The sequence below is a fragment of the Somniosus microcephalus genome, chromosome 6 (assembly GCF_052327205.1).
Source record: "Somniosus microcephalus isolate GS21.2 chromosome 6, FLI_Smic_1.0, whole genome shotgun sequence".
Classification (NCBI taxonomy): domain Eukaryota; kingdom Metazoa; phylum Chordata; class Chondrichthyes; order Squaliformes; family Somniosidae; genus Somniosus; species Somniosus microcephalus.
In genome coordinates this window covers 186,028,430-186,041,070 of record NC_140992.1, presented here as the reverse complement: position 1 = coordinate 186,041,070, position 12,641 = coordinate 186,028,430, and the positions used below count along the sequence as shown (strand labels likewise).

At 47.9% G+C, this 12,641-nt stretch overlaps 1 protein-coding gene across 1 annotated transcript in view; it reads left to right on the top strand.

Moving 5' to 3' along the window:
* The window catches only part of fbxl9 (F-box and leucine rich repeat protein 9), an 82,653-nt gene that overhangs the window by 58,629 nt on the left and 11,383 nt on the right, over positions 1-12,641 (top strand). Inside the window, exons 4-8 of the mRNA XM_085991018.1 lie at positions 58-159; positions 4,395-5,378; positions 6,447-6,665; positions 7,899-8,108; positions 12,210-12,427. Coding sequence (XP_085847144.1) covers positions 58-159; positions 4,395-5,378; positions 6,447-6,665; positions 7,899-8,108; positions 12,210-12,427 — 1,733 coding nt within the window. The remainder of the gene's footprint in view (positions 1-57; positions 160-4,394; positions 5,379-6,446; positions 6,666-7,898; positions 8,109-12,209; positions 12,428-12,641) is intronic.

Sequence of the window (12,641 nt, the reverse complement as noted above, 5' to 3'; positions counted from 1 at the left end):
CATTGAATCGAGTGTTTTCTATAATCGCTACAACCGCTACCGTTCTTCTGTTAACAGGTCATCCGCTACATCCTGCGCTTCCTGTCTACGTCTGACAGGAAGGAGGCATCACTGGTGAACAGATCCTGGTACGCTGCCTCTCTGGACCGTAGTTTCCAGGTAACATTAAAAAAAAGATATAATTTTGTTTTCTATTTTGGTACCCTGCTCCCGAAGGCACTGATTTGTTCTGGGTTACAGTTCCATGGGCAGCAGCTACCCGCGGATATCTCGCCAAAATCACCGAGTGTTGGCAGGCTAGCAACACGATGGGCATCACAGGTGAGCCTGATCCCGCCCTCCCCCAGTCGCCCTCCCCCAGTCGCCCTCCCCCAGTCGGTTCCCAGCAGGGATCATTGGGTAGCAATCAGGAGTGGCAATGCTGGCTGATTGTTTTTGCTGATCCTTTCATTCCCCTCTCAGCCGTGACTCAGTGCACAGCATTCTTGCCTCCGAGTCAGAAGGTTGTGGGTTTAAGTCCCACTCCAGAGACTTGAGCGCAAAAATCTAGGCTGACACTCCAGTGCAGTACTGAGGGAGTGCGTAACTGTCGGAGGTGCCGTCTTTCAGATGAGATGTTAAACCGTGGCCCCGTTTGCCCTTTCAGGTGGATGTAAAAGATCTCATGGCACTATTTCAAAGAAGAGCAGGGGAGTTATCCCCGGTGTCCTGGCCAATATCTATCCCTCAATCAACACCTAAAATAGATTATCTGGTCATTATCACATTGCTGTTTGTAGGAGCTTGCTGTGCACAAATTGGCAGCCGCGTTTCCTACATTACAACAGCGACTACACTCCAAAAGTACTTCATTGGCTGTAAAGCGCTTTGGGACATCCTGAGGTCATGAAAAGCACTATGTAAATGCAAGTTCTTTTTCTCCCTATCCCAAGTACCATCTATAGATGATGAGAACACTCCCACTGCCTCACCAGTGATCAGATAACTCAACACCAGCACCATTCCAGTAGCACTCCTCACATGGGAAGACGTCACATAATGTTGAGGAGGACCATCAGTGGACGCTGAGCAAGGGAATGGGAATGGAGGAAGTAAGTAGATGGGGGAGCGAAGGCATGATCAAAGAGAAGGGCATTCAGGAGGTGTTTGTATGCATGGTAGGGAGAAGGGAATTCAGAGGGCAGGTCTGAAAGAGCGGTCACACCAGTGGTGGAGCAGAGGGAGTGAGGACGAGGAGTAACCTGGTGTTAGGAGTGGAGGAATGTTATAATGAGGAACAAAGAAATGGCAGACCAATTAAATGCATATTTTGGTTCTGTCTTCACAAAGGAGGACACAAATAACCTCCCAGAGATGTTGGAGAGCATAGGGTCTGATCAGAGGGAGGAACTGAAAGAAATCAGTATTTGTAGGGAAATGGTGTTGGGGAAATTGATGGGATTGAAGGCCGATAAATCCCCAGGGCCTGATAATCTACATCCTAGGGTACTTAAGGAAGTGGCCCTAGAAATAGTAGATGCATTGCTGATCATCTTCCAACATTCGCTGGAATCTGGAACTGTACCCATGGATTGGAGGGTAGCTAATGTTACCCCACTATTCAAAAAGGGTGGTAGAGAGAAAGCGGGGAATTACAGACCGGTAAGCCTGGCATCGGTAGTGGGGAAAATGCTAGAGTCCATTATAAAAGATGTAATAGCTGAGCACTTGGAAAACAGTGACAGGATCGGACAAAGTCAACATGGATTTACAAAAGGTAAATCATGCTTGACTAATCTACTGGAATTTTTTGAGGATGTAACTGGTAAAATAGATAAGGGAGAACCAGTAGGTGTGGTGTATTTGGACTTTCAAAAGGCTTTCGATAAGGCCCTGCATAAGAGATTAGCGTGTAAAGTTAAGGCACATGGGATTGGGGGCAAGGTATTGACTTGGATAGAGAACTGGTTGGCGGACAGAAAGCAGAGATTAGGAATTAACGGGTCTTTTCCCGAGTGGCAGGCAGTGACTAGTGGGGTACCGCAGGGATCGGTCCTTGGACCCCAGCTATTCACAATATACATTAATGATCTAGATAAGGGAACTAGATGTAATATCTCCAAGTTTGCAGACGACACAAAGCTGGGTGGGCGTGTGTGCTGCGAGGAGGATACCGAGAAACTCCAGGATGATTTGGACAGGTTGGGTGATTGGACAGAAGCGTGGCAGATGCAATATAACGTGGATAAATGCGAGGTTATCCACTTTGGTGTCAAAAACAGAAAGGCAGACTATTATCTGAATGGCAATAGATTGGGAGAAGGGGAAGTGCAACGAGACCTGGGTGTCCTTGTGCACCAGTCACTGAAGGTAAGCATGCAGGTGCAGCAGGCGGTGAAGAAGGCAAATGGTATGTTGGCCTTCATAGCAAAAGGGTTTGAGTACAGGAGCAAGGATGTCCTGCTGCAGTTGTACAGGGCCTTGGTGAGACCACACCTTGGGTACTGTGTGCAGTTGTGGTCGCCTTATCTGAGGAAGGATGTTCTTGCCATGGAAGGAGTTCAGCGAAGATTCACAAGGCTGATCCCTGGGATGGCAGGAATGACGTATGAGGAGAGATTGGGTCGATTGGGCTTATATTCGCTGGAGTTCAGAAGAATGAGAGGTGATCTCATCGAAACTTATAAAATTCTGACAGGTCTGGACAAACTAGATGCAGGTAGAATGTTCCCGATGATCGGCGAGTCCAGAACCAGGGGTCACAGTCTAAGGATAAGGGGTAAGCCATTTAGGACTGAGATGAGGAGGAATTTCTTCACCCAGAGAGTGGTGAACCTGTGGAATTCTCTACCACAGAAGGCGGTTGAGGCCAAGTCTTAGAGCTAAAGAAATATATCTAACTCCTTCTTCTTGAATATATTTGTAGGTATCAAGGGATATGGGGAGAAGGCAGGTACGGGGTACTGAGTTTGGATGATCAGCCATGATCTCATCGAATGGCGGAGCAGGCTCGAGGGGCCGAATGGCCTACTCCTGCTCCTATCTTCTATGTTTCTATGTATGGCCGGAGGAGATACGAAGATGAGGCTGGGTTAGGTGGGCTACGGAGCTATTTTGAAAATGGAGATGAGAATCTTGAAATTATTTCGCCGTTGCACATGGAGTCAAAGGAGCATGGGAAGGATGGGAGTGTGGGACTGTGTCGGGCTCGGGTGGGAGTGCAGTGTTCTGAACAAGTTTGAAACTGAAGCCTTCGACTTGTATGGCTTAAAACTACACTGGATGGTACTGTTACAGTGGACGAGGCTTAATGTTGAACACTTAATGCTGAAAGTACATTCAAGCCCTATTGCTAAGATTTAGCTGGGACCTTTCACTGGGCTTAATGTAATCTTCCATTAACACTCAGTTACTGTCTGGCAAAAACATTCTTCCCAGTATGCCCAAAGTGGTAACCTCTTGCTGCTTGTGTGGGCAGCAAATATTAATGAAAGTAGACTGGGGAATTCGGGTCAGCAGAATTACAGACAAAAGGGCACCAACCTGAAACGTTAACCCTGGTTCCCCCTCCACAGGTGCTGCCTGACCTGCTGAGTATTTCCAGCATTTTCTGTTGGTATTTCAGAATTACAGGGCTCCCAGATAGCACAGGAATTGTGTACAGGAAAATGGTGCTTAACACCTCCCCCTGTCACCGCCCCCCTCCCCTGCGGACTGTCCTTGGAGAAAGGTGCTAGTTAATTCACATCGCCAAGAGCCGCAAATCATTAGGCGTGAAGCAGCCGGTATTTGTTTAGCAAGTCAGCCCCACGGTTGCAATGTTTTCATATTTTTTAGGCTGTTTTGCTTTTGACAGCACATAGGAAGACTTTTGTTTTTGACTGCGTTTATTTTCCATCCCCTCCTGAACGTGTTGAATCTTTACTGAGGTACAGTTCCACAGGTGCCAGCTACCCTCTGCCACCATGGCCACGTGTGAGGCTAGACTGCAAGTGCTGGCAGGCTTTTCAGTTGCATAGGGCATCACAGGCAAGCTGGCCATTATCTGATGTTCACATGCACACAGTGAGGCCACTTGTAGCCTAATTATTCACAGCTACTTCATACCTCACTGAACACAGATAAGGGATCAAACCTGAGGCCCTCCTGGCAGGCTCAGTGGGTAGCACTCGTGCCTTTGAGTCAGAAGGTTGTGGGTTCAAATCCCACTCACTGAAACAGTGACTACACTTCAAAAGTACTTCATTGGTAGTAAAGCACTATACAAATGCAGGTCTTTGTTTTTTTTCTTCTTTGAAAATAAGGTACCTGACATTAACAAAGGTAGTACTTCAAAATGGGTAAAGGGGGTAGATCTCATCGAAGACATTTAGAAGAGAGTTATCTCACTGCACTGTTGTTTATTTTTTGTACAGAAAAATGTCCTCTACAATCTCCAAGCAACATGTGCTTCTCTCGAGTCCATCAGAGATTTAGGACGGAGACAGAGTCCGTGCTTGGCTGTGAGCAATCTCGATGAGTTGGCCATTTCAAAGATGGTCATACAGAGCATTGCGCTCCACCTGGCCCCGCACCTGGAGAACCTCTCGCTGCGGGGCAGCAACATCACCGAGACCTCCTTCATGGCCCTGGTCCCGTCCTGCCGCAGCCTGCAGGGGCTTGACATCAGCGGCTGCAACATCCTTTTCATGCCCGGCACCTTGCTGTCCAAGGAAGAGAGCAAAGCAAGGATGGCGGAAGCCTTGGTGGACCTCCGTGAGCTCAACCTCTCCAACCTACGCTACCTCTCTGACTCGACCTTCAACCGACTTACCGACTGCGCCCCCAATCTCCGAAAGCTGTCCCTTGCCGGCTGCCACATCGCCTTCGCGATTGATCCCTACCGAGGGACGAACGCGTGCAATTCCACCGCTGTGCTGTCGCTGAACAACATCCTCCGTTTTATAAATAGACAGGTCGCCACGCTGAAGAGCTTAAATTTCAGCCGTACCAGCATCACGAACGAAGCCATACGGTCAGTGGTCCAAGTGGCTGGGCTGCGCCTGGAGGGGTTGATGCTTCAGCACTGCAAGGACTTCACGGACGACGCAGTCTGCGCCATCTGTGCATGCCAGCCGGGGCTCACCGCCCTGGACCTCACTGGCTGTGTTGAGCTGACTGGCAAGTCCGTCGAGGCCGTGGCCTCGAGTCTGCAGTGCCTGGAGCGCCTGTCCTTGGGCAAGATCAGACGCATCGCGGACAGCTCACTGAAGGACCTGCCCACAATCCCGACCCTGCAGGCCCTCGACGTCGCCGAGTGTTACCAAGTCAACGGCTGTGCGCTGGTCAAGGGGTTAGCCTCGCCGCGGGCCACATCGAGTCTAGCGAGTCTCAACTTCAGCTGCTGCACCATGGTGAAAGTAAGTCACTCCGCCAAGGTTACTCGCGCTGTGCTGAGCGACATAACGGCCTGAAATTTCTAGCTGTCGCTGGATCAATGTTACCATCATTTGGGGGAGGGATATGGGACAGGAGCTGGATCCTTCATGAGTTTTCAGCCCTTTGGGGGTGAGTGCTTTTTTTGTGCCACCTCGTCCCCATGTGTGCATCACCCAGAACTGGCAGGATGATGTAGTTTGCTGGAAATCCCACCTCAGTTACTCCCAACACCAAGGACACCTGCGTGATGCAGGACTAGAGGGGTCACCCACAGGTGTTTCAAAAGATGGCCTCCTAACCGCACCCTGGCAGCACTGAGAATGGCATGCGTGCCCATCCACGTTATGCAAATTATATTGACATGACTGACCCCTCTACCCAGTCCAAAATCGCTTGTGGGGGGGGGAGGAGAGAGAGGTCCCAGCTGCGAGGATGGGCAGAAAATCCACTCCACCCACCAGGACGCCGTTACAGGTATTTCCAGGCTTGTGTGTTATATACATGCGAACATTTCTCCCCTTCCTGATGTTGCAGCAATGTGCAGCTCCTCGGGCACCGGCAGCCCTTTGGGACTTCACCCAAAGTTTAAAAAAATGTTTGTTCTTGGGACGGTGGCAAGCCATTTACCGCCCGTGCCTCATTGCCCTGTGAAGGCAGCTGGGAGCCGTGGGCATATGGTGATGGTTCTCCCACGGTGGCGTTGGGTTGGGAATTCCAGGATTTTTACCCAGCGGTGATGAAGGAATGACGATATATGTCCAAGTCTGGTCTATTTCGCTCTCCTGCCCTTCCCATCCCAGTGACACTGAAGCAATATATAACTGGCACTAACCAGCGATTGAACTTTGGAGAGCCTCGAGTTTCGACTTTCAAAGTTTCATCTTTCCAAAAAATCCAACTGAGTTTTGCATCCAGATAATACATTAAGATGGCAGGCTTAAATTCTAATCAAGCTCCAAATGAGCAGCAGTGATTGTAAATCTCATTGACCTCTCACTGGCATTAGTTCTGTAATGTTGCTCACTCTTGCATTGGGTTAAATTCCGTAGGACAGCTGTGTGTTCTCAATGGCGAGGATCCTGGGCGAGAGCCTGCGGGAGCTGGACCTCACCTCCTGCGTGTACATCACCGACATCAGCGTCCACGCCATCGCCAACTACCTCAGGAGTCTGACTGTGCTGCGGCTCGGCTGGTGTAAGGAGATCACGGACTGGGGGCTGCTGGGAATGAACACACCCACCGACGACTGCCAGCCCGACAAGAAGGAGGTCTGCTCTTAGTTGCTTGCGAGCCTACCGCTGGCTCCTTGGTGTGAGAGCCAGTTTTCACACGACAACTTTGAAAGGCTAGTAGCCATGTCTGGCGAGGTGGAGGCTGGTGGTTGCTTCTTGAATATTAGTGCAAAAAGCATCCGCTTGTCCCTTCACTGCAGACTTTCTAAGCCTTCTATCTTGTGCTGTTGGTTTGTAGATGTTCTGATTTTGATCCCCTTTTCAAGCTCCTCCTGCTCCCAAATATATTTCTTTCTTGCTTAAAATAAAAAAGCATGGAATGAGGCAGACCTCTTTTAAGACTGAAAGCTAACCAGGAAAAATTTTAATCGAATGATCAGACATCTGAATTGATAGTCAGTACTTTGAAGATGCACCTTGCCCAAACAGTGAAATATTGAAGTTTTACGTACTTAATTCCATCATGCACAGTAAGGATAAGATAAAGATGTACTGCGACTTTGTACGATCTTTCATTTGGACCAGCAGTTTGTGAAACCCAAGGTGGTAGAGTTCCTTTTCTACTCCTTTATTAAACAGGTCCTCCAACTTTAAACTCACCATTTTGTTTGTGCTTTTAAGTGGGTTCTTGGCTTAAGGGCTTTGCGCTCCAGTATCTATGTTCTTCCTGGGCAATAGCTGGTTTAGGACTAATACAGATTTATTCGCTTTTTGAATAAGTAACAGGTCATGAAATCTAACCCTGTAAGGACTCTCGGGGATGGGGGGAGTGGTCAGCAGTGCCCAAGATGAACTACACATATTATACACTGACAAGCAGCTCTCAGTCACCAATAAACCTGATGTACTTCCAACTCTGAATAGACCTGTCACAGAATCGATATTCCCTGGCTGCAGAATTTCCCTCGAGTTGCTGCAGGATTATAGGGCCCTGGATTATGTATCGATTTGAGAATTTTATTATTCGAAATAATAATAGTGGTTAGAATGTGGAACTTGCTACCACAAGGGGTGGTTGAGGCAAATAGCATTGAAGCATTTAAAAGGAAAATAAATACATGCAGGAGGAAGAAAGGAATCAAAGGTTATGCTGGTAGGGTGAGAGGAGGCTTGTGTGGAGCAGAAACCCCGGCACAGAGCAGTTGGGCCGAATGGCCTGTTTCTGTGCTGTCAATACTGTGTCATTTTAACGTGTTCAGGTGTGCTGATTGAATGAAACGTAGAAGAGTGACACTGTCCAACATATTACTTTTCCCCCCCCCTTTCCAGGGTGACAATGAGCCAAAATTTAGCAGGACCTTTGGTAACATGGGATTTTTTGCTCCTCCGAAATATTGGGACGAAAAGCCCCGGATTATAACCGAATCTGACATGGAGGCCTCCAAGGAGAAAGAAGGAGCTTCGCTCAGTGTGTTGACGTGTCTTAAGGAGCTCAGTCTGACAGCCTGTACCAAACTGACAGACACCAGTCTAACCAAGGTACTCCACGCAAGGCACTGTTGAGGTTGTCGCGTATAACTGTGTAGGCCGTACACTGGAGAATGGATAGAGTTGATAAAAACAGAATATAATTATACTTCTAGGTAGTTGAGTCAGGCAATCTTACAGCACAGAAGGTCATTCAGCCCACCGTGCCTGTGCCGGCTCTTTGGGGAAAAATTAGGTGAGTGGAACTAATTCGATAGTTCTTTCAAAGACCTGACATTTTTTCCTTTTCAAGTATATGTCCAATTCCATTTTGAAAGTTATTATTGAATCTGCTTTCACCACTCATTCAGGTAGTGCATTGCAGATCATAACTCGCTGCGTAATAAAATATTCTCCTCATCTCCCCTCTGGTTCTTTTGCCAATTATCTTAAATCTGTGTCCTCTGCTTACCGACCCTCCTGCCAGTACAAACAATTTCTCCCATCTACTCTCAAAACCTTTCATAATTTCGAACACCTCTATTAAATCTCCCCTTAACCTTCCCTGCTCTAAGGAGAACACTCCCAGCTTCTCCAGTCTCTCCACATAACTGTAGTCCCCCATCCCTGGTACCATTCTAGTAAATCTCCCCAGTACCCTCTCCAAGGCCTTGACATCCTTCCTAAAGTGTGGTGCCCAGAATCAGACACAATACTCCAGCTGATGGCCTAGTTGTGATAAAGGTACCACCAGGTGGTATAGTACTGAGCCCTACAAATCAGAAGGACCCAGCATCAATTGCTGGTCAGTGCTGAGGAAGCTGATCTCAGCGGGTTCGGCTGCTACAACTGGCTGTGTTGGCCTGAGCTAGTAAAGGGAAGATGAACCAGGTTTGCCCCTTGGTTGTAATGCCCCTGACACTCACTGTCTCAGCTCACGCATTGTCCAGAGGGCAGTTCTTTGTATGGGTGACTGTGGAGCTGTACCCCAACAAGAGTCCGTGCCCTCCTGTAGAGGGATTGAAGTTGAATGGTGAGGTGGTTGTTACCCTTTTGGACCTCTGCTGCATGTCTCCTAACCGCCAACCAAAGAAGCCATTGATGGATAGGGTCAGTGGGACTAAAGGTTCACAATAGGGGGAAAATCTAAAGCTGCCGGCCCTTCCTCGAGGGCAGTTACTCTCCCAAAATAGGGGATTAAACTGCATTTATGGCACATAATTCCTTTACCCAGGACAGTCAGTCTGTAGTGTAGAAGGCTGAGAGTGATTGTAAGACTGAGACCTGATTTCTTTTGCTGTTTCTGGCAGCAACTCAACAAATTCAGATATTGAAAGTTTTCTAACTGTCATTTGAGCCTGGGATTAGGTCCTTGCCTTGAAATTACTCTACGGTGTCTTATTTTGCATCACGTACGGTTTATTGGTGGCTTTTATTCAGGATTTGGTCCATGTTTGTGCTGCCAGTCGCTGATAATTGCTGATCACAAGTTAGGATTAATAATCGGAATGTAATGGCTGAGGTTTTCATCAGGAAATGCTGATCAGGAAATTCTCGCCCCCCCATTGCAGTTATTGTGACTGCACTCAACACTGTACAAAATTCTAAGAAAGGATTGGCCCGGGAGCTGTGTTCGTGTGGAGGTGTTCGTGTAGTTGTGGGGGGGGGGGGGCGGTGAGTTCTTGTGTGTCTGCAATGATTGCAGTCATCTTGATTTGCTGGTGACAGGTGATCTGTAGAAGTCTAGAATGTGAGGATATGTGGAAAACACCAAGCACCGCACTGGAAACCTCAGCGTAAAGTTGCTGAAATGAAGCACTTTGAAACGAGCAAGTTCTGATTTTATGCTTGAAACTTTACAGTCCGCTATATATTCCTTTCAATTTCTGAGGGATGTCCGTGCAGGGGAATTTTATTGCTTGTTGACTCCCAGTGTCCATGTGCAGCCTTGTAATCTTGCATGGGCCAAATGCACAGTAAACTTCCTTTAGTGCGCTCTAAAGACATAAAATTAGAAAGCAACTGTGTGATCTAAACTCCAATTTTCAAGGAGTCTCAACCTTATCCGTTCATACAGAATATTGTGTCCAACTCATCTAGAACTGAACTTGATGGGTTTTCCTTTGAGAAATAACTTGAGATATTTTAACCCCTTACATGCTGATTCGAGCAATAAAAATCTAAGTTAAAACATTCAGCATAGACACACAAAATATGATCCAGACTTGATCCCTGTTTAATTTGTTCTCAGGATATGGACGATGCCGACTAGGCTAAATTTATTACCCATCCCTACTTTCCCTGAGAAACGCTTCAGTCCTTGTGGTGATGGTGCTTATTAGAACCGTTTACAGCTGGGTAGCTTCCTCGGCCACTTGAAGGGTCATTAAGAGACATCCACATAGTGAGAGACTGGAGTCCCATGTGGGCCAGACCGGGTTGGACAGTAGGCTTCCTTCGCTGAAGGATATTGTCTGAATGACAATCCGGAAGCTTTCATGGGCATTTTTCCAGTGGAAGCCCAGAAATTACCAGATTTATTGAATTCAGTTTCACAGCTTGCCATGGGGGGATTTCTAGGTTGCTGATCCACTACCGTAACCTCTGGGCTACTGTATCCAGTCCTGACCCAATGTCCGCACCTGTGCATTTCCAGATGAAGTCACTGAATAGCTACCAGGGTTGGGAAACCTGCCCGATTTCCCCTTTCCAAAACCTTGGCGCGGAGGCCAGTTGTAGCACTCCTGGTTGAGGTCAGTACGGACCGAGAATTTGGGATCTTTGTGGTGACAATGGCTCAGCTACTCACCAAGTTAACGGAGTCCCTGGAGCGTTCCAAGCCAGCTTCTTTACATAACGTCTACAGTGGGCCCTAGCTTGTATTCTACCCCACCCGTTGATCTGCAGAAAGGAGCCTGCACAGTCCTGGCTTGGTTCCAACAGTAGTTGACTAAACTCCCCAATATCCATCTACACTTACAATGGTTATTCATCTGGCCGGCTGCTCCTTCAGTTATTCCCATATTACCAGTTGCACACACACAAAGAAGGAAAGACTTGCATTTATATATCGCCTTTCACGACCTCAGGACGTCCCAAAGCGCTTAACAGTGGCTACAATTCAAAAAGTACTTCATTGGCTGTAGTAATGTATGGAACATGGCAGCCAATTTGTGCACAGCAAGATCCCACAAACAGCAATGTGATGATGACCAGAAAATCTGTTTTAGTGATGTTGATTGAGGGATAAATATTGGCCAGGACATAACTCCCCTGCTCTTCAAATAGTGCCATGGGATCTTTCACGTCCACCTGAGAGAGCAGACGGGCCTTGGTTTAATGTCTCATCTGAAAGACGGCACCTCCGACAGTGCAGCATTCCCTCAGTACTGCGCTGGATTGTCAGCCTAGATTTTTGTGCTCAAGTCCCTGGAGTGGGTCTTGAAACCACAACCTTCTGACTCAGAGGTGAGAGGTGCTACTGAACCACAGCTGACACTATAGATAGCTCAAAGATCAACATTTCCTCATAACTTCAAACTGACGCTAGTTCTGAGTCTTTCCTGGTAATTTAGAGCGAACTGCCACAATCACCCCTATTCTTCTCTGACCTGTCCATTGTATCAGTTGTTCTTACAATGATAGGGGTGCACTGTATTCCAAATGTGGTCTCATCGGTGTTCTGTATAAGAGAGAGAAGAGGGGAGTGGCGAAGAGGGGAGAAGGGAGGGGAGAGGGGGGGAATGGAGCGGAGGGGAGATTGGGGGAATTGGGGGGGGAAGGAGGGGGAGGGGGTACGAGCAGGGAGGGGGGAATGGAGGGAGGGGCAGCAGGAAGGAGGGGCGGGGGGGCAGAAGCAGGTTGCCGTGCTTTAGAATAGTGCAGTGAGGAGAGTGACAGCATTGACATGCATTGCATGACCAGCACAAAAGAATGCAATAAATAAGCTTAAAGACAAAAATGCTTCTATTTTGTCACAATTGCCAGGCGACCTTCGTACACTTAGCAAGTAGCAGAAGAGTGGTCTGGACACATGCCTCCCCTCCAGGTGATGCCTGCCCTGGGAAAGGGCAGCTGTAAATAACTTGGGGAAGGACAGAGGATGTGTAACCTTAACCAAAAGGAGGAATTTAGTCTGGCCTAGCGTGAGCTGTTTTTGAATTGCTTCTGTAGGAAATCCGCTTTGAGGAGTTAAAGACCTTGTCGCTGAGCATGGTCCGCGAGATAACGGACGACAGCATCGTCTCCATCGCAATGCACTGCCGCAGCCTGGAGCGACTTTCCCTTAGCCACTGCGGCCAACTGACCGACCAAGGGATGATTGCTGCCGCGAGCCACATGAAGAGGCTGACCCATCTCGATATCTCCTGCTGTGATAAGATCACCGACCAGTAAGTAACTCGCTTTAAAACAAAAAGGATTCGTGACTCTGCCGTATCTGAAGCGAGATTTGACTCATTCCGTTGTATTCTAGATGACTTAAAAGTATTTGTGAAAATAGCTCACTGGTGCCCCAATAGGTGTATAGAGTACTGAGTGCATGTTTATGCTCCCCAGTAACCTAGTGTACAAAGGCATGGGGTGTATAGGACTATAGGGGTCAGC